This window comes from Lissotriton vulgaris, chromosome 7, assembly GCF_964263255.1.
Source record: "Lissotriton vulgaris chromosome 7, aLisVul1.2, whole genome shotgun sequence".
Lineage (NCBI taxonomy): Eukaryota > Metazoa > Chordata > Amphibia > Caudata > Salamandridae > Lissotriton > Lissotriton vulgaris.
This window is the reverse complement of record NC_141695.1, coordinates 946,548,971-946,571,207: the sequence shown is the minus strand read 5'-3', so window position 1 is coordinate 946,571,207 and position 22,237 is coordinate 946,548,971. Positions and strand designations below refer to the sequence as shown.

Sequence of the window (22,237 nt, the reverse complement as noted above, 5' to 3'; positions counted from 1 at the left end):
CCGCAGAGAGGCCTTGCATGCATCCCAAGTAGTATACACCGAGGTATCCGAAGGCGGGTTAAGCTCCAGGAAATCCCGAATGGCCCCCCTCAGCTCCTTACATGCAACGTCATCCCGAGTCAATGCCTCGGGGAAATACCATTTCCTCCATCCGTCCCCCCCCCATTGACCACCGCAACCCGAGCACGACTAAGCTGTGGTCCGACACTGAGAGTGGGAAGATGCTGGACATCTGGACGTCCCCCCTTAATGCTTGACTTATGAAGATATGATCAATTCGAGAATAAGACAAGTGTACATGGAAGAAAAAATAGGTGTAGTCCCTAGATTGGGGGTAAAGGAAGCGCCAACTATCAACCAACCCCAGGTCCCCCACCCGCCTCTGCGTCTCCGCGGTAAAGACTCCCGCCCCTGATCTCTGTGTGCGTGAGCTATCCAGGACTGTATCCCACACCATATTGAAGTCCCCCAACAAGAATAACTGGCCTTCCACAAACTCCCCCACTTTATCCAACAAAGACTGCAAAAAGCCATTCTGCGAGGCATTAGGCCCATACATCACCACAAAAGTGCACATACGTCCATACAGCAACCCCTTCACCATTAGCCACCTTCCCTCCTTATCCCCGCTCACCCCCCCCCCGGTTGGAAGTGGAGGGACGCTCGAAACATTAAGGCAACCCCCCTGTGCTTAGAGGATGCAGACGCCCTGTAGATAAGTGGGAAGTGCCGATGGCGGAGCCTAAGCTCATCCCTCCTGGCTAAGTGAGTTTCTTGAAGCCCAACCACATCCAGGTGGTGGTCTGTCAGGTACTTCCACACCTTCTGCCTCTTCTGCGGGGAGTTGAGTCCCTTCACGTTCCAGGTGCCTATACTAATAGTCATAATAAATCAAGGTACACCCTTGCTCCATGTCGCATTCAGCCAAGGAGGAGTATGACACCCTTCTCCATCCCTCCACCAACTCCCTGTCCGTCTCCAACCACCCCGCGTACCCTTTTCTCCCCCACCAACCTGCCCTCCACCGTGAAATGCAAATCAAGTATAGCTCCCAAAAGCCGAAGATCAGAGAGGAGTTGTAAACCACACATCCACCCCCACACACATCACCCCACACCCAACAGCCACCACCACCGGCCCCCCAACCCTCCCCCATGCCCCTGCCCCCCCAACGGACCCCCCCCATCCCCTCCAAGAACAAAGAACAACAAAATGCAACTCAAGGCACTGAACCTGAACCTCGCAGTCTTCAGTTCCAGCAGGTCACGGTTCGGAAGTCCCCTACTGGACTGGAATCGGGGCAGGGGTGTCAACCTGGTGACCCCCAGGTCCAAGGTCCGGGGTGTCTTCTCCAAAAGTACCATTATACCCCGGGGACCTCAGGCCAAGAGCCCCTCCGACGCCATTCCATGAAGCCGGGGTCATGCTGCTCCAGAGCTCGTCTGGGAATCCGCCATGGTGGCGGAGGCCACCGATGCCACCGCGGCCCCTCTCTCCTGCTCACTAGTCGCTGAGTCCGGTCGTCGCCGCTCCGGGGATGGGCCCACCCTGTGCCATGAGGAAGAGCGCCGCCGCCTCCGGAACGGCGAGCTACGTGCCTCCTGAGAAGGTTCCGTTTCCTCGATGCCCAGGAGATCCTTCGCCTCCCGCAGGGAATTGATCTGCCTCAGCCTATTCTCCCATCGAAAGATAATCCGGAAAGGATGGCCCCAGGAGTAGGATACCCCGCGCTCCCGGAGTAAGGCGGTGACAGGCCGGAAGTCCCTTCTTTTCTGCAAGGTTGTCGCCGCCAGGTCCTGGTAAAGCTGGGGGCGATGGCCTCTAAATTGCAACGAGGTGATGGTTCTAGCTTTCCTCAATATCCTTTCCTTCACCTGAAAGTCATGCACACAGACGAGGATATCTGGCGGCGGCCCCCCGCCCCTCCTGGGCAGCCCCACTCTATGCACTCTGTCCATCTGGATGTCACGCACCTCTTCATCTTCTAGGATCTGGAGAAACAAGGCTTGGACGTATCCACGCAAGTCCCCCGCTTCACCGTCCCATGGCACCGCCTTGATACGAATGTTATTTCTCCTGGAGCGGTTCTCCAAGTCTTCTGCGTGGGTCTGCAAATCCAGATTCTGCTCCGTGAGACGTATGATGTCCTGTTGGAGCTGGTGCACATCATTTGCCATGCTAAGGTCATGGTCCTCCAGCGTCGCCACCCTCTCGCCAATCCCATCCACGTCCCTCCGCACCTCCCTGAGGTCCGAGGCCAACTGCGTACGGAGTTCGGAAATGTCCTCCTTAATAGTTGCGAATAGCTCCTTCATGAACGCTTTAGTCGCTGGCGCCTCGTCGTCTGATTGTTTTGAGGAACCGCTGGCTCCGGGCGACGCCGGTTGCTGCGAAGACTTGGAAGCCCCCTCCTTCATCGTTTCCCCCCCCCTGCGCTGCGAGTTGGACATGGCCGTGAGCGGCCCCTGCACTCCTACCACTAGGCTCCAGTTAGCCGCAGCCGGGAGGATAAGTCTCAGGACGGCGACCTTCCGTTTCGGGACGTCCCGTCAGCAGTGCTGCTCGCCTTCCCCAGAGTCCATTCAGGTACGCCTCGTCGGCAATGCGGCCTCACCCTCCCCAGGGCGACCGCAACCCATTGGTGCCTCGAGTGTCCGAGGGTCTTTCCAACCCCAGGGGGCAGACAACGGGCGGCAAGGTTCTCACCCCAAAGCCGGTACCCAGGCACAGGACTTGCGCGACCCCTCCACAGCAAGTGCCCCCGCCAAAGGCCAAGTCCAGGGACAATCAGGTCCGGTCCGACAAAGTCGCTACGCCAGGCTCCTCCAAAATGGCGCCACGTGCTCAGTCGCAAGAGGGGCCCACCACTCGGGTGGGCGGCAGCCTCGGCTCTCTGTACCCGTAGTCCGTGCTCTCAAGCTGCGATCCCTCCGCCACTTCTAGTCGCCAATGCACAGCCCAAGGGCGCGACCACGCCGGTGATGTCGCAGCCGGGTAGGCCCGTCTCAAGTCCGAGGCCAGGACCCTCCTCCGGACAGATCGGCAGAGCCAACGTCCCCAGATGGCTCCTAAATCACTGCCTCCGCTATAGCCTGTCAGCCAGTCGTTCCATCCCACCCTGCGCTCCGCGGGTGCGTGCAAAGCCACTTGCAGGGCCCTCCAGCCGCTCTCCCTCCCCAGGCACCAACGTGGCGCTAGCTCCCCGGCAGATATGCGGCCCCGTCACAGTTCAGCCTCGCCCCCGCTCCTCCGTAGTCCAGGCACGCCGATCCGCTTCACCTGGCATGACGGGGCTATCCTTGCTCTCCCCCGCTGGGCAGTTGCTGCTGCGCTCGGGCCGGCTCCGGGTCCCAGAAGGCCGCCGCCACCCAGGTCCCTGCTCGGCTCCTCTCCGCTGATCACCGGCGGCTCCCAGCCACCCGTACGTTCAGCCGAGTCCTCCACCCAGTCTCCTCCGTCGTCCGCGCCACCGCTGGCGGGTCTAGCTCTCCGCTCCTCCAGCACAGCGCGAGGACACCAGCGCCCGATGTCTCGCCAGGGCCCGGGTCCGCTCCGTCCCTTGCCGGCCTCCTGACCACGCAAGGCCGCCGCCTCACAGGCCGCAGCTCGGCTCCTCTCCACCGGCTCCCGCAGGCTAAAATTCTCCCGGGCGATGGCACCGGAGCACGCCACCAGGGATCGGCAGCCCCCACCGACCGATTGGCACCAGTCAGAACGCCTTGGGACCCCGCTATAAGCTGCTTTGCAGGTCCGGCGTCGGAGAGGCTCGATGAAGCGTCCTACTCCGACGCCATCTTGGCCACGCCCCATTTACACAGTTCTTACTATATCACCACCCTAAACTGTGATGGGATTTATCAGTCAAGTTCCCATTTACCATAAGATGTATTGCTAATGGGAGCTCTCAATCTACATGTCCCGTAGGAATCTCACCTGCTTACCTGGGAATTTAACATCAACAGTACAGAGCCAGAATTCAATTTAAAGTCCTCCTATTCTGACTCAGGGCTCGGCCTAGAGCTTGAAAAAGGCATTGTCTTGGTAGTAGCCAACCTCAGTAGGAGAGACCTTTTCATTTAGCCTAAGTCAAGGAGAGGTTTCTGAAAGCAAGTACACCAACATGCAGGGCCTGGGCCTTTACATCACCTACATAAAGTTCACAACTGTGGGTGTGTAAAAGCTCTATTAGTTATGTGTACTAAGACAATTAATGCACAGTTTGTCAATCAGAGAAGACAGGAGTCATTTCCATGGGAAGTGCCAAGTTGCATCTCAGCAGCCCTAGTCTCCCCTACATCCGATGATTTCTTTCATATTCATAGTTCCTAATGGCAGACTAAGCTTGAGCTCCCTGCAGCAGTGCTTTGATGACCAAGACAGTCAGATACGGGGAAGACCAATTGACTCAGTCTGTCTGCCTCGCAGCTGTTTCCATGGTAGACCCAAAGCAAAATAGAATGTGCCGACAGTGTGCTTCATATACTGTACCAGATCTGGATTTGTTTTAAAGAAAAATGACAACACAAGTTTCTTTCATCGCATAATCTGCTATCTTAGATGATAGTAACAGATCTAATGTGCCTTTATTTGTATGGGGATGCTTATTTTGTGGATTTGCCTCTCCAGGTGGCCGTGGTACCAAACTGATTCACAGTAAACCAGCATGCTGAAAGTCAGAATGCTACACCCTGCCCAGAAGTCAATCCTTGTCAAGCATTCTAAGCAGCAGTATCCTGGGAGATCACAAGTTGATCCTCAGCTCCTTTTTGCATTGATGGAAAAGGGTTTGTTCATGTACAGGGCCAAATGGGATCTTTTTGATAATATTGTTAACTGTTTTTTTTTTTTGTTGCTTTTTCACAAATTTCTCACATGCGCAAAGGCATCCTAAAGCTAAAGCTAAAGTAATCCAGGTCACAATATCACCCTAGACAGGCCTCACAATTGGCAATTCACTAACCTACTTTACCTATTAAAACAACCACACTATAGATTGTCATGCATATCTGCCGTGCTTTCTAGAGCACAAAGAAAGACCCTGCACCGCAATGTAGCAACATTAAAAGTTGATGCAACTGCTCTTGCTTGATAAAGAAAAGAGACTATCCACCATGTCATCTAAAGGCTTTAAGTGAAAGAGATTTGGGCCAGATGTAGGTGGCCATTTACCGGCCGGTAACGGCCGAATTCGGCCGTTACCGGCCGGTAAATGGGTTTTTGGGATGTAGGGGGCAATTGTACTGAATCGGTAAATTTACCGAATCGGTATTTTTACCGATTCGGTAACTTCTAGATGTAGGTGGGACTCTTCTGAGTCCCAAAGGCCTTTCCGATTCGGTATTTTACCACCCAATCCAATTGGGTGGTAAAATACCGAATCCAGGTGTGCATGCACATGTGTGCATGCACACCTATGCCATGTGACAGACAGACATACCCTTAGGGCATGTCTGTGTGCCACATGGCACACATGCCTGTATTTGGGGTGCTAGAGGGTGTCAAAGTGACACCCCCTGCACCCTTGCTGGAATCGGTATTTACCGAATCTGTAAATACCGATTCGGTAATGACCATTGATTCCTATGGGCTTCAATGTTCAACGATTCGGTATTTACCGATTCTGTAATACCTACATCCCGCCCCCCCTCTATTTTACCACTTCTTAAATACCGAATCGGTAAAATTCGGTATTTAATAAGTGGTAAAATAAAATTACCTACATCTAGGCCTATGTCTTTAGTGCCCCAGAATTATACCATACTAAATATGGCTTACAGTTCCCCTACCACGCAGTATACCGCCCTTCCAAAACCACCTTCTTCACTGTCAGTCACTGCCTGTTTTTGGGAGGGGCTTGGGAAGGTATGCGTCGCTTATAGACGACTGCTCCTCCACAGGAGTTTTAAGAATGTGTAAAGTACTGGAACACCCTTTTACACCCAGGAAGAAAGCCACATTTCAACATCTCACACCGACTCATCTCTTTCCTGGTGGCTATTACATTGCCGCCCAGTTAGAGGATAGCTACTTGGAGCACAAACGATACATAGCAAACTTCACAGAAAAGAGGTTTCATTAAGATCCCATTTGATTGCTCTCCAGAACGTTAATGAACATTTACATATTAATCAATTGATTTCTGTAACCTGTCTTGTCTGGATCAACTTAAAGATCGCTTCACTCCCTTGATGAGAAGATGGCCTTACGATATTACTTAGTCATTAGACAATCTAGTCACCACTTTGTTAGCTACAACCAAATCATACAAACATGATGGCCTCTCCCACCGCATAGTGTCCTCCTGCATGATTCAGTGTTATCAGAAGGCAATCGCATCTCTACCAGGAAGCCTCAGAACTCACTCTTCTAAAGGGAAATCGGCTACCGCAGCAATTCTTATAGGCATACACAATTGTGTAGTTTGTGCAGCGGCTGCTTGGAGATCAAATTCATAGATCTGCAAGAGATTACTAACTATATTCTGAGTCCAGAATAGATGCCAAAGAGGACCAGAACATCTCAGTGTAATTTATGGGGGAAGAATGCTTTGATCTAAAAGTTGTCTTGATTTTTGCCACTTTCACAATGTGCTCCGCGCTTATGAGGCTTGGCCCGAGCTTACTATTCTGTTGTGTTGATAAATATCAGTGAATATACTTGGCCAGAGAAAGAAAAGTACTACTTTGTACCATACTTCTCCATCATGGGAGTCTTCACTAAATGTACTTCTTTCTTTTAACTGCATCCGTTTATTAATGACAATGTGAAGCATGCAATTAATACATTTACATGGATTGCTAAAAGAGGTAAATTACCCCGTGTGAAATACAGTGCAATATTGAGGATTTTTTATGCGAAGATGCACTAACCACCTGCACCAAACAAAACAAAATGCAGAGACGGGAGGGGCTCTCTATTTAACTGGTACTAATAGTAGATTAAAATTAAGGCCTGGTCAGTCATTCATTTAATTCCAAGAAAGCTTTCTAGATTCCAAAGAAAATGACTAATCCGGGCTTCCAACCTATGGATACATTCTTTCTGCAATTAGACCACACAAAATCCATTGCTTTGAATTGTGGTCAGCAATTCAAGGGAGCAAAGGTCTTCCAACTGGAAGAATTTTGATGAGTTTTACATTTTTCGATGGGGTGATACTCATTTACAAAATTGATATAGACGAACACTCCAGAAAGGGACTGACACACTAGATTAACTCTGTGTTCTCTATATTATATACAATGCTAAATGAACGGTACACTGTGATTGTTTTAACTTGCTTTACCACGTTCCTTTGGGATTAAGGTGATTCCTTTTACACAAAACAACCTTTGTCATCAGTTATGGAGTGAATAGTTGTGTTTACACTTGAAAGTTAACAACTTTCCACTTCGTTAACTGTATCTCAATGCTTTTTTTCTGTGAGCAGGGCAAATTCTGCTCTGTGTGTAAATCTTATTTAATTCTACCCTCACTGTCTTTATTTTTTGTTTGTTAACATGCATAGTTTTACAAGTTGACGTGTTCCTTTCTTTGTCTCTTTTTCAATGAGAAACAGACGTCATAAGAAACACTTGAGACTTTCAGAGATTGCAATGTTGTATTTGCAAATTAAGTAATTACCTTCCTTATTTTTTTCTCTATAATATGTATGAGTTTAATTGCTAGTTTAGTCTCAGACTGGATCGTGTGGTAAAGACTAAACTTTAGAGGAGCATGGCCTAAGAAAACTTTGTTGCTAATTTTTTTATTACTGTTTGAAGAAATTATCTAAGAGATGTAAATCAGCTCTGAAGTGGGTCTTCTGGGAACTTGAAATGTAGGTACAACTGGTATTGTATCAAATTGTCAAGATTCTTTCTGTATTCTGTGGCTTAGTCAGCCAAGTTTGTACATATAAGAATTGGCTAGGAGCCAAATTAAAATCTCCACCAATTGCTAAATATTCAGAGTTGATCACATAAAGAGTCTTCTATTTCACTAAGGGATGTTGAAAGACCTATACATTGAAGATAGTAACGAGAGTTGTAATTTTCTGTTCAACTCTCTTTAAATACCTGCCATATTTTTATAGAACCACTTTTCGTGGCCTTATTGTATGAGAATGCTTATCTCACAGAATTTGCTTGCAAAACACCAATGGAATTTCTAGTTTATCCTTTCTGTTGTAGGTTTCAGTATATCAGTATCATGTACGTCAGGTTCTTGTCGTAGAACATTCTAGTGCATATTTCTAAACACAGAGTTCTCGAGTTTAGACTATCTCCCCATCACCCACCAGAAGCTGGACTTTTGCATAGCACTGCTCCCACGTGCCGTGAGGTGGTACTGTGCAGCTCTGCGCAAGTCTTGTTCCACCTCAGAAGTTATAGAGTGGAACCGCATACAAATTCAACCCCTGCACGCTGACGTCAATTACTTTCTTTCTGGGCCTTATAAGCACAGAACTGGAGCGCTGTGCCCTTTTATGCATTGGTTTAATAAGTGTTGGACCTGACCCTCTCTGCAGGGTCACCCCTAAACCTTTTGCCTACACCCCTTCTCTGTTCTGAACCCGTTTTTGTTGGCTTATAGGACTCTATGCACTTCACTGATAACCAGTGCTCTCTACTTTAAACATGGTAAAAGTGGCTTACACCCAATGGCACATTTAATTTAAGTACCTAGTAAAGTGGTACTACAGGTACCCAGGACCTATAAATTAAATGCTGCTAGTTGTCCTGCAGCACTTATTATGCAACCTGACTAAGTAGCCTTTTTAGGTCTCGCCTAGCGTATTGCGTAGCAATCTCTCTGCGAGAGATATAGAGAGCTGCTCCAGGAAAGCTTACCAAGGGGCTGTTCAATGCGGATTAACAACAGTGCATGTGCTTCGTGCGCGCGCTCGCCATTTGCTCCTCCCCCCAACACTTGAAAGGAAGCCGCTCGCACACCACTATTCCACCATTTGTGCCTTGCATCACTTCAAAGGCTCCCCCCCATCAGACTTCAAAGGAATGCCTCCCCCACCACAGCCATGCCGAGAGCTTGTTTGATCCATTTCACGGCTGAAGCAACTAAACGCTGACGTCTTGTTCTTTTCTGTTTAGTCTCTGTGCGTGCACGCCTTGTTTTCTATTTGTATTCCGGTGTTTGTAGAACTTGGTTTAGAATGCAAAGAACATCTAAATCACAGCTGTCTTGGTTTGTTTACTCATTCTGTTTATGAACTCACTTTACCATCATCCTACCCCGCTACGTCTTTTTTTGCAGTTGTCTGCTTTTTCTTGCAGTTTTATTCCCCAAAAGCTCTTTTTTTTTTCTTGCCCCGTTTTTTCTTGCAGTTTTAGTCCCGATCTCCCACCATCACTCCTACCCCGCTCCATCTTTTCTTGCTCTGCTCCGTCTTTTTTTGCAGCTGTCCACTTTTTCTTGCAGTTTTATTCCCCGATCTCCCACCATCACTCCTACCACGCTCCGAAATTTCCTTGCTCCGTTTTTTTTCTTGCACTTTTATTCCCCGATCTCCCACCATCACTCCTACCCCACACATGAACCTCCCTGTGACTCTTCCGACCCCAGCTCTGTCCGCTCAGTGGGTCACCCAATACCATTCAACCCCTCTTCCCCAATCTCCCACCATTACTCTTACCCCCCTCCGTGTTTTCTTGCAGCTCTGTCTGCTCAGCGGGTCACCCAAAACCATTCCAAAGCCTCTTCCTCCCACCATCACTCATACCCCACTCTGTTTTTTCTTGCAATTTTATGTAGCACGAACTCGACCAGGAGGCATTGTAGCACTTTACACGAGGACCACTTACATTACACAAGGACTTAGTCTGCAGCTCTGGCCGTTATGCCTTATCTAACCTCTCCTTTTTCGCTTTCCCCTCCCTCGCAACCTTTGCTCTTCTCTCCCCTCTCTATTACTCTCCAACCTTTTAATAAAGCTTACAGCAGAGAGTATTCAACGCCCAGTATGTACAAGTTGAGAGTAAAACTATTTTACCTCTCTTCTTCTCTACGTCTTTCTCCTACCCTCTTCTCTGTGGCCTCTCTGCGCCATCTCTCTTCTCCCTCACTCTTTCCACCCTCACTCTTCTCCATCTCGGTTGTAGCCACTTTGGCCTTCTGTCATATCTTCCCTTTCTTTCTTCTCTCCCCACCCGTGTTCCTGTCACTCTTCTCGCCCTTTCTCTTAGTCTGTACACCCAATACCATTTCAATCCCTCTTCCCAGATCTCCCACCATCACTCCTACCCCGCTACATCTTTTCTTGCTCTGCTCCGTCTTTTTTTTTGCAGCTCTGTCCACTTTTTCTTGCAGTTTTATTCCTCGATCTCCCACCATCACTCCTACCACGCTCCGTATTTCCTTGCACTTTTATTCCCCGATCTCCCACCATCACTCCTACCCCACACATGGACCTCCCTGTGACTCTTCCGCCCCCAGCTCTGTCTGCTCAGCGGGTCACCCAATACCATTCCAACCCCTCTTCCCCAATTTCCCACCATTACTCCTACCCCGCTCCGTGTTTTCTTGCAGCTCTGTCCGCTCTGCGGGTCACCCAAAACCATTCCAACTCCTCTTCCCCGCTCTCCCACCATCACTCATAACCCGCTCTGTGTTTTCTTGCAATTTTATGTAGCACGAACTCGACCAGGAGGCATTGGAGCACTTAACACGAGGACCACTTACATTACACAAGGACTTAGTCTGCAGCTCTGGCCGTTATGCCTTATCTAACCTCTCCTTTTTCACTTTCCCCTCCTTCGCAAACTTTGTTCTTCTCTCCCCTCTCTATTACTCTCCATCCTTTTAATAAAGCTTACAGCAGAGAGTATTCAACGCCCAGTATGTACAAGTTGAGAGTAAAACGATTTTACTTCTCTTCTTCTCTACGTCTTTTTCCTAACCTCTTCTCTGTGGCCTCTCCGCGCCATCTCTTCTCCCTCAGCCTCACCACCCTCACTCTTCTACCCCTTTTCCATCTCGGTTGTAGCCACTTTGCTCTCTCTTTCGCCTTCTTTCATATCTTCCCTTTCTTTTTTCTCTCCCCCACCCATGTTCCTGTCACTCTTCACGCCCTTTCTCCTCTTCTTTCCACCCAATACCATTTCAATCCCTCTTCCCCGATCTCCCATCATCACTCCTACCCTGCTCGGTCTGTTCTTGCAGCTTTATTTAGCACAAACTCGACCAGGAGGCACTGGAGGGCTTTACACGAAGACCAGTTATATTACACAAGGACTCAGTCTGCAGCTTTTGCCGTTACGCCTTATCTAACCTCTCCTTTTTTGCCTTCCCTCGCTACTTTTTACAGAAGTTTTTGACTTTTAATAGTGGCACGTTTTACATTTAACACCTCTTATATCTATGTGTTCCCAAGTTCACACATCGTGACACTGACCATAAATTCTTAATGGCTGCTTGTTGTTCTTCCACTTAGCTCAGTCTCTCGGGGACCCCGGTCACCACCACAGACCCGACCCCAGGTTTGCTCCTATCTTTTTTCCATTCCAACATGATGGCGATGTATGTTGTGGCTCTTGTCTGTCAGTGGAGTGCAATGGTGTTATGTTAAGAGTCTATAAAGCACCACTTATATGCCTCCCCATGCTGTTTTTAGAGTGTGAGATAGATCTAAAAGGACTTGTTTTTGTTGCTAATCACAGGCGCTGTTTACATGCAAAACCTGTGCTTGGATTCACTTCACTAGAGCACACGCTGCATTCCCCGACACATAGTGCTGCTGTTGACACACCTCACTAAGAGCACCCCATCCCTTCCCTGCTCCATTAAGGAGCCCTGCCCCTCCCTTTGTTGGCCTCGCTCTGCTTTTAATTCCGCTCTTTTCTTTTATTTTCTTACCTTCATACAGACAGCAGGCACCACAAAAGCGGATGCTTTGCTGTTCTAGTTCTCACGTGCAACTGCCACAAATCCAAACTTTTGACCAAGTTTCTGCTTTAGCAATGGTCTTCTGCTCCTGCCTATCAGGATTAATCATTTGTGACTGCAACGCGCCAAAGTTTCATTTGACTGTGCAGCGCTTCGAAAGAGACTCTAGCAAAGGCAATAGTTTTGGGCTATGCAAAGTACTATTTATAGATTTCTGTATTTTATTTATTTCATGTCACAACAGTAAAAAGGGAAATAAAAAAAACATGCCACCACCCAAATGTGCAATCCGTGTGCATGTAAAGAAAATGTTTTTTTTAATAATCATTACTTTAATAGAGAAGTTACTTTGCTTACTAGTGGGAAGGTATAGAAACTCTTTTTAGTTTTGGCGCACCTCGTATGTGCCTCTGAGAGGCCCTCAGTGTGCTTAAACCTCAATGTTATAGTTAAAACCTCCTTGTGCCACATCACGTTAAATATATTCGCCCCTAACACTGTAATTTACTCCATCCACGTCCCGCTGTTCCATGAGCTCACTCTCGACCTTGGTGCTTCGGGTCCAGTTCGAGCTATATAAAACTCCGTAAAAATATTAAACTTCTCTCCATCACCAATACAGAATTCCGTCCCTGCCCGTAGAGGACCTTCCGTTTCAGGGCTAATTAATCAGTGACTCTCGTAGCACGCATTTCACTCAAGCGCCAAGAGGCCTTTCAAAATGCAGTGCTAATAATTCGGTAATTCTCAACATCACACGCTTACCATACAAGTGCCTACGGTGCATTGAGACTGCACTGCAAATAAATCACTACTTCTCACCAGCATCCTGTTCATGCAGGCGCCTAGAGGCCATTCACAAGTGCTTACAGTACCATCAGCGAGACCTCTCACCAGCACCCTGTTCTACACAACACCACACACTCACAACCAACCACACACACACACACACACACACATATATATATATATATATATATATATATACATACACAACCACACACACACAACCACACCGTCAGTGCACACTTTTACTAGACACAGACACCATAAGTTGTCAGTGCACGCTTTCACCGGGCACAAACACCATGTGTGCACTGATGGCTGGTGGTGTGTGTGCCTGTAGAAATTGTGCACTGATGGCTGGTGGTGTGTGTGCCTGGTGGAAGTGTGCACTGCCGGCTGGTGGTGTGTGTGCCTGGTGGAAGCGTGCACGGATTGCTGGTGATGTGTGTGCCTGGTGAAAGCATGCACTGACGGCTGGTGGTGTGTGCCTGGTGAAAGCGTGCACTGACAACTGGTGGTGTGTGCCTAGTGAAAGCGTGCACTGATGACTGGTGGTGTGTGTGTGTGTGCCTGGTGGAAGCAAGCACTGACGGCTGGTGGTGTTTGTGCCCTGTGAAAACGTGCACTGCCTGCTTTTAAACTTTACTTTTAAACATATTCATCTAAAGGGCAGCGTGCCAGCATTGCTACAAAAATTAATACACTTTTTTGGCCTGCAATTTATAGACTTTTGTTGCAATATTTAGCAATGCCAATAGCTCAAACTTAATTAGTGCGACACCTATTGCATTGCAAATGCTTGTTAAACACACCTCTGGTCTGCCATTGCAGCCTGTATGCAGCTTTAAACTGCCATTTAGTCTGCCAGGCCTAAACCTCCCTTTTTAAAACACGTCACCCAGGGTAGGTCCTAAACAGTACTTAGGACAGGTTGCTTTGTATTAAAAAAGTTGGACATGTACTTATAGGTTTTAAAGGTCCTGGTAGTGAAAAACGCCTCAATTTGTTTTTCACTACTGTGAGGCCTACCTCTCCCATAAAATAACACTGAGTTACTTTGCTACATTTATTAAGTGGTAATTTTTCTGTGAGAGCACATAGGATTGTCATGTTTGGTTTCTGCGGAATTGTAATTTAAACCCCTCTTGATGGTAAAGTCAGATTTTTAAGTCACAGTTCTAAAAATGCCACTTATAGAAAGTTGCAAAAAACACAGTTGATGGACAGAATGTAGAACAATTCAACCCAGTACAAGGATCTGGGCCTAAATCCATCGTGTTTTTGCACTCCACACCACCCTGGGTTAGACACTGGCTATATGCAAATCAGCTCTGACCCTGTGCCTCATGGGAACAGTCCAGTCCGAACTACCAAGCCATGTCTTTCCCAGACTGGAATCAAGCATCCAAGGACCGGTTTTTGGCTATCAGCCTTCATCAGCCTGGATAGCTTGACTCCAGTGGTGTGGTGAGCCTGGGACTCACGTCTGAGCATACCCAGCCCACTCGGGGTGAAAATTGCAAAAAACACAGTTGGCCAGAATGTAGAACAATATCATACATTCAACCCAGTACAAGGATCTGGGCCTAAATCCATCGTTTTTTGCACTCCACACCACCCTGGGTTAGACAATGGCTATATGCAAATCAGCTCTGACCCTGTGCCTCATGGGAACAGTGCAGTCCGAACTACCAAGCCATGTCTTTCCCAGACCCGAATCAAGCATCCAAGGACCGGTTTCTGGCTATCAGCCTTCTTCAGCCTGGATAGCTTGACTCCAGTGGTGTGGAGAGCCTGGGACTCACGTCTGAGCATACCCAGCCCACTCGGGGTGAAAATTGCAAAAAACACAGTTGATGGACAGAATGTAGAACAATGTCATACATTCAACCCAGTACAAGGATCTGGGCCTAAATCCATCGTTTTTTTGCACTCCACACCACCCTGGATTAGACACTGGCTACTCACGTCTGAGCATGTTCTACATTCTGTCCATCAACTGTGTTTTTTGCAAATTTCACCCCGAGTGGGCTGGGTATGCTCAGACGTGAGTCCCAGGCTCTCCACACCACTGGAGTCAAGCTATCCAGGCTGAAGAAGGCTGATAGCCAGAAACCGGTCCTTGGATGCTTGATTCCGGTTTGGGAAAGACATGGCTTGGTAGTTCGGACTGGACTGTTCCCATGAGGCACAGGGTCAGAGCTGATTTGCATATAGCCAGTGTCTAACCCAGGGTGGTGTGGAGTGCAAAAAAACAATGGATTTAGGCCCAGATCCTTGTACTGGGGTGAATGTATGACATTGTTCTACATTCTGTCCATCAACTGTGTTTTTTGCAATTTTCACCCCGAGTGGGCTGGGTATGCTCAGACGTGAGTCCCAGGCTCTCCACACCACTGGAGTCAAGCTATCCAGGCTGAAGAAGGCTGATAGCCAGAAACCAGTCCTTGGATGCTTGATTCCGGTCTGGGAAAGACATGGCTTGGTAGTTCGGACTGGACTGTTCCCATGAGGCACAGGGTCAGAGCTGATTTGCATATAGCCAGTGTCTAACCCAGGGTGGTGTGGAGTGCAAAAAAACAATGGATTTAGGCCCAGATCCTTGTACTGGGGTGAATGTATGACATTGTTCTACATTCTGTCCATCAACTGTGTTTTTTGCAACTTATAGAAAGTTGGCAGTTTCGGGTCTTAACCATTTGGTGCCAGCAGCCTGATTAGGTGTAGTTGGCTTTTGTGTATTCATCCCAGACAGTATCCCAATAGAAGGTTTGGGTGTTAGCAGGATGGGCCATCATGACTTAATGAAAGGGCAGGGGGGTGGCACCTACCACACTTGCACTTCAAAGACTGGCCCAATACCCTCATACAGGACTTCATACTAGCCTATTGTACTCCTAGACAGACTGTTCAGTGGGGGGACTGCAGGGGGCGCCAGGTAGAAAACGGGACAGCCAGACCAACTCTTCAGAACCCACTCCTGGACCTGTTGCTGAGAAGAATGGGGCCTGCACCCTTGATCCCAAGCTGATCTGAATACAGGGGTCAGCTGACTGACCTATTTTGAGCTATAAGGACACAACAAGCTCCAGAGGCCTCTTTACATCTACCCAGCTGACCTTCTAAAACTCTAGCTACCTGAGCTGTGCTGGCATCTACTGAATGATTTCCTGATCCCAAAGTGGTGCCTCCTGGGTCCTGGACAGTTGGTGTTGCATCAGTTGAGCTGCTCATATGAAGAAATCCTAAGGCTCGGGGCTCTTCACGCCATCAAACTGGCCTGTTTGTGGCAAGATCTTGCCCCATCCCTCCCTGCCAATGCGAAGCTCCTGTGAACCTGACTCTTCATGCTCCAGCAACGGCTGGCAACACATGATCTGCACTTCACACTACAGCAGTAACAGCCCACAGATACTGCCCAAGCGAATCCCCAGCAAAAGTCACCTGAGACACCCAATAGGATCTTTGTGCTACAGCGAAGACTGCTCCTCGCAGCCTCCTCCACTGTGAACAAAACTCTTCACCCTGGATTTTAGAAGGTAACTGTGTCAGCTGGACTTACCTGGTCCCTGTATCTAGCCCGTGCTCCATCTCAGTCGGCCCGTACTTGTGACTTTCACCCGGTCTTGCACAACCAGGTAACCGCACGTGGCACTTTGTGAGTTTAAGCACAATACTTACCTTAAATCGGCATATCTGCAGTTCTACTATTCTATTTTTCTAAATTGTATGGGATCTTTCTTTTATTGTGTTTTCACTTTATTACTGTTTGTGTGCTGAATAAATGTTTTACATATTGCCTCCATGTTAAGCCTGACTGCTTTTGTACCAAGCTACCAGAGAGTCAAGCACAGATCAACTTAGTGGCTTATTGTGGTTCACCCTGACAGGAATTGTGGTTGTTGCTTGAGTAGGGACCCCACTCCAGACAATAACCCAATTTCCCACAATACATTTTTCAAAGTGAATATCACTGTACACTGGCGTGACCTCGGACCTGGGTTCGAGTCTCAGTAACAACATAAAAACCTCCTGTGATTCTGAGCAAATCACTTAATCTCTGCGTGCCTAAAATTAATGTGTGTCCTCATGTAACGTAACTGGTGCTATGTAAAGCGCTCTGATACCCGATTCGGGTCTAGTTCAAGCTATTTAAAACTCTGCAAAAAAAACAACAAAAAAAGCCTTAATCAAGTGTCGTAAACAGATGTCGGTGACAGACCAGCACAATGTTTGCCTTTAGTGTTTGAGCTTGGGGCACAATTACTCATACGAGGAACGTGCGCTCCTGCACCCACAAGCATTCAGAGACTATGAAGCAAAGCTGTTCATCGCTAAACATAGAAAGAATTACAGACCTGTTCCCATTCTTGAGGGCAATCCTACGACCTGACGTCATTGCAGTCGTAGTAAAGGTTTGGCACACGTTCCCAGTTAGTCCTGACGTTTCTCATGTGCTCTCCCTTCGAGCCAATGCACAGCTGCTCAGTGAGCTTCAGGCGCTCTTGGGACAGCCACTCTACACCTCATTTTTATCAAAATGCTTTGAGGACCTGGGCAGCCTTTTTGCCAATAGGAGTGACTGCATTTCACGTTGGACAATCCATCACCTTCGCTCTGTTTCATCCCTCAATAGAGAAGGAGAAACTCCATCTGCTGGACCCCAAAAGAGACTTGCCTTTTGACATCAATCGCGCCAATGACCATCGGGTCGACAATCAGTTTGTGGTGGAGTTCTTGTGGCCAGAGAAAGGAAAGGCAGTACAGAAAAATACTTGAAGGTGAATAGTCCTCTGCATTAAGATCTAGTCCACACCACCACCAACTGATCCACACCACCAAGAAAACTGCATTCAAGGAACGACTGGACAACAACGCACACAACAGCAAGGAACTCTTCAACATCGTTAAAGAGCTCTCCAACCCCAACGCCGGAAACAACGACATCACCACTTCGCAAGACCTCTGCAACTCCCTCGCCTCCTACTTCCACAACAAGATCGCAGACATACACAACAGCTTCAGCACTCAACCGACGCACGCCACGACCAAACCACCGCCCCCCACCACCACCCTCCGCGCCTGGGCCCCGATCAGCACCGAAGACACCGTCCGCACGATGAACTCCATCCACTCCGGATCTCCGACCGACCCTTGCCCTCACCACGTCTTCAATAAGGCCGACGCTGTCATCGCACCCCACCTGCGGACCATCATCAACACCTCCACCTTCCCGGAGAACTGGAAGCATGCCGAACTCAGCGCCCTACTAAAGAAGCCATCAGCCGACCCCACCGACCTCAAGAACTACCGACCCATCTCTCTGCTCCCGTTCCCCGCTAAAGTCATCGAGAAGACCGTCAACAAGCAGCTGGCCGCCTTCCTCGAGACTAACGGATCCCTCGACCTCTCGCAGTCTGGCTTCCGGGCCAACCACAGCACCGAGACCGCCCTGATCGCAGCCACCGATGACATCCGAGCTCTGCTCGACAACGGAGAAACAGCGGCCCTCATCCTCCTAGACCTCTCCGCGGCCTTCGACACGGTCTGCCACCGTACCCTAGTACAGCGCCTCAGCAACGTCGGAATCCAGGAGAAGGCACTGGAGTGGACCATCTCCTTCCTCGCCGGAATGACACAGAGTCCGCCTCCCCCCGTTCAGATCAGAAGCCACCGAAGTCCTCTGCGGCGTTCCTCAAGGCTCCTCACTCAGCCCACCCCTCTTCAACGTCTACATGAGTCCCCTCGCAGCCCTCACACGCCAGCACAACCTCAACATCATCTCCTACGCCGACGACACCCAGCTGATCCTCTCCCTCACCAACGACCCCGCCACCGCCAGAGCCAACCTACATGAAGGGATGAAAGAGGTAGCCGAATGGATGAAGAACAGCCGCCTGAAACTGAACTCGGACAAGACGGTAGTCCTCATCCTGGGATCCTCACCCTCCGCCTGGGACGACTCCTGGTAGCCCCCCGCCCTAGGCAGCGCACCCAAACCAACAGACCACGCACGCAACCTGGGCTTCATCCTGGACTCCTCCCTCTCCATGACCAGACAAGTCAACGCCGTCTCCTCGTCGTGCTTCAACATCCTACGCAAGATCTACCGGTGGATCCCCACTGAGACCAGGAAGACGGTCACCCAGGCCCTCGTCACCAGCCGACTGGACTACGGCAACTCCCTCTACGCCGGAACCACCGCCAAACTCCAGAAGAGACTCCAGCGGATCCAGAACACCTCAGCACGACTCATTCTGGACATCCCCCGTCACAACCACATCTCCGGAAACCTGAGAGACCTGCACTGGCTCCCGGTCAACAAGAGAATCACCTTCCGTCTCCTCACCCACGCACACAAAGCCCTGCACAACCAAGGCCCAGGATACCTCAACAGCCACCTCAACAGCCGCCTCAACTTCTACGCTCCCAAACGCCAGCTTCGATCGACCGGCCACGCCCTCGCCGCCGTCCCCCGCATCCGAAGAGCCACCACAGGGGGAAGGTCCTTCTCCTACCTCGCCGCCAAGACCTGGAACTCCCTCCCGACCCACCTCCGCCTGACCCAGGACCACCTCGCCATCAGGAAGCAGCTCAAGACCTGGCTGTTCGAGCAGTAGCGGACGCCCCCTCCCCAAGCGCCTTGAGACCCTCCGGGTGAATAGCGCGCTATACAAATGCTTTGATTGATTGATTGTTCTCTGAAAGGGCTAAAGACCCTCACCATGAGGTCCAAAGCTGCTAACCCCTCTTTGTTGACACATGGACTCCTTGTTCTTGACATGTCCGACCACAACATAGTTGTCACAGCACATGCTCATGAAGCACTACTGCCTTGACAACCAGTTCGGTCCTGAAGGGCTTTTTCGTCCAAGCCCACTTGTCATACCCTCCACCTTTGGAGGTACTGCTCTGGTATCGATTTTAAGTGTGAGGAATTTGCAGTTAGAAATATCGATCAGAAAAATAGTTACTTCTCTTCTGTAAGCTCTTTCTGGTAGAGACTGTATCTAACCGCAGATTCCTCCTTATTCTGAGGAGTGGTCTCACTTTACCATCTAAAAAAGGTACCTAATTAGAGATCCGCACACTGGTACTTACAAGAGCTTGGTAAGAGTAAAGCAAGAAACTGACGTCGGTATGCAAGAGTGGTGCTTTTATGATGCTCCGCTCAATCCCTTCCGGGGCAGAACAAGGCCTACACAGAGCCACATGGCACTACCTAGCAACGTGCTGAAGCACTGCAGGGAAAACTCCTGGATCCAGACTGGCACCTGAGGGGGATATTCTAAAGGTGAGGAAGCTGTGGTTAAATAGAGTATGCACCAAAAGAGCATTAGTAACTTGTTATGTTGATATTTAAATGTTTCAAATAGTTTAAAACATCACATTATTGATTCAATTACCCTTGCAAGGCAAAAAATATGGTTTGACATTTGCCCCCTTCGTACTAGCCAAATGTAAGGGAATTCATGAGCAAATGACTTGCCTTCATGAAAAATAAGGAGAGTTTTGTTATTTTACATTCAACTTTAAAAACGAGAGCCAACTCCTACAATGGTGCCTTCTACCGAGACAGCCTAGGGACTTAATTGCAGAGTGAAGCCATGTTATTTATCTGCACGGTTCTTTGTTTTACTTGCTTTTAAAAAGGTATACCCACATTTCAAAGACTACCCCCTACAGTTTATCAATGTTAAATGCATAGTTAATTGTAAATTACAGCCCACTTGGTGGCAGGGATGTTTAGGGTTCATGAATGCCAAAAGAATTTCCATGTTGAAAAGCTAGGATTACAGAATACATTCACTTCACACCACGGATCCTTAGTTTTCACCAAAATGAATTTTTACAGAAACTTTCGTTTTAGTTTACACCATATCTACGAGATGGATCCAAAACACATGTATGTCAAGAGGCTTTACCTTCTCAGTTAATAATATTTTTGGGCAATTGGAAATATTGTTATTTTTGAGAACTGAATGGAAAAAAACATGCATGTGGCACAATTTCTCATGAACGGCCACATCACTCCAAGACACTTTAAACTACATTTGGTCAACCTCTAAAGCATCACATTCCCCTGCTCTAATGCCAAATCTCTCCGCATCCATAATTTACATAGCTCCTAGTAAGCTTCTTTTGCCCATTCACCCAAAGATCTGCTTTCTGAAAAAATTAATCGGTTTCCTGTCTAAAACAAAATAATAATTGCAAAGTACTTTGATTGCTTTTTGGGCTTGGCTCAAGGATTCATGCTAAAAAACAATTATTTTGTGTTTTCTTTAGGCTAATTAGAACAATGAAGCACTGCACATCAAAAGCGTTCTAAACATGAAGGCACTTTACGCAGCAAGAAGAACCAGAAACCATCTCTGCATCATTTAATGTTCCTTTATGTCTCACCTTAATGTACAGCCCATTTGGTAGAACATTTTATTTTTGTAATAAAATATTTGGAACCATATATGCATCAATAGACATTATATGGACGACTTGCAGCCTTTCCTGGTTCATATTTAAATTACACAACATGCATTTCTTGAACGACGATTGCTGTAGCGCAAAAGGGGGTCTTGGTTTGATTGGGTCCTTTATAACTTGGCGTTCACGAGAGATTCGAGGGCTTTTGCAACTTGGTCGGAATTCAGGTTATTCAGTGGCACATGTTTCTCTCTTCCAAATTCTATAGAGGGGAAGAAAAAAATAGTGACAATTATGTATCTGGTACAAATGGCTTGCTTCCTTATACTTTCTTAGATTGGGCAATGCTGCTGAAATAGGTTTTATTAGTCAAACGAGGTGTCAAATCTTCACTGACTAAATACAGATTGTGGAAACTGAAATATTGAATAATTAGTCTAAGTAGCTGGCCCACTAGCCAACTTGGATGCTGCTCACCTGCAGAGATTGGCTGACTACCAAAGACCTTCCAAAATAAAAAACAAACACTGGCAATGCCAATAGGTCGAAGTTGCAGCACATTTTTTTTTCTTGCTATCTGCCACAAAAATCAAAAGAAGAAAACAGAAGTCAAGCTGAGGCCAGCAATACAAATTGTAAATGTAATAAAAGAAAACGTAACCCTCACATATAGTTTCGAATGAATAGTATGGGTAGTTCAGAGCAGGCAAGAGCACTCAGAACAGAAACCGATGACACTTTTGTTAAAAAAAGATAAAGAATGGGGAAAAACATTGGTACAATAAAGTATTGATCCACCAGCCCTAGCACCGATCTGTACTAAAGGCTAATCTGTTAGCCTTTAGGAAGGATTTGAAATATTGGCTGTTTGTTCAGTAGGGCCCCTTCCTCCTCTTTTCTGCTCCCTGTCCGTTTTGGGTTAAAAGCGCCGGGACATTCCTCGGAGTAGCTGAGCGCTATATAAAACACCCCCTAACATAACATTAACAGATGTTCATATCCAGTAAGGCAAAATTCTGTCTCGAATAGCTCAGAAAAGATAATGAATGTGGTGAACTGACCACATGCTCTTTGCTGGGTGGAAAGAAAATGTGAATGACAGCCGAACAAACCAAAGAATGAAGATGGCTGATCCAAAGTACCCCTG

The 22,237-nt window shown here is 48.0% G+C and overlaps 2 protein-coding genes across 3 annotated transcripts in view; one reads left to right on the top strand and one right to left on the bottom strand.

Annotated features, from left to right (window-relative positions):
* Window positions 1-21,133, top strand: part of TMCO6 (transmembrane and coiled-coil domains 6) — a 229,559-nt gene extending 208,426 nt beyond the window's left edge. For both annotated transcript variants that reach the window (XM_086931382.1, XM_086931385.1), the window contains exon 14: window positions 20,956-21,133. In XM_086931382.1, coding sequence (XP_086787508.1) covers window positions 20,956-20,964 — 9 coding nt within the window. In that variant the 3' untranslated portion in view covers window positions 20,965-21,133. The remainder of the gene's footprint in view (window positions 1-20,955) is intronic.
* Window positions 21,045-22,237, bottom strand: part of NDUFA2 (NADH:ubiquinone oxidoreductase subunit A2) — a 123,255-nt gene continuing 122,062 nt past the window's right edge. The window contains exon 3 of the mRNA XM_086931386.1: window positions 21,045-21,352. Coding sequence (XP_086787512.1) covers window positions 21,261-21,352 — 92 coding nt within the window. The 3' untranslated portion in view covers window positions 21,045-21,260. The remainder of the gene's footprint in view (window positions 21,353-22,237) is intronic.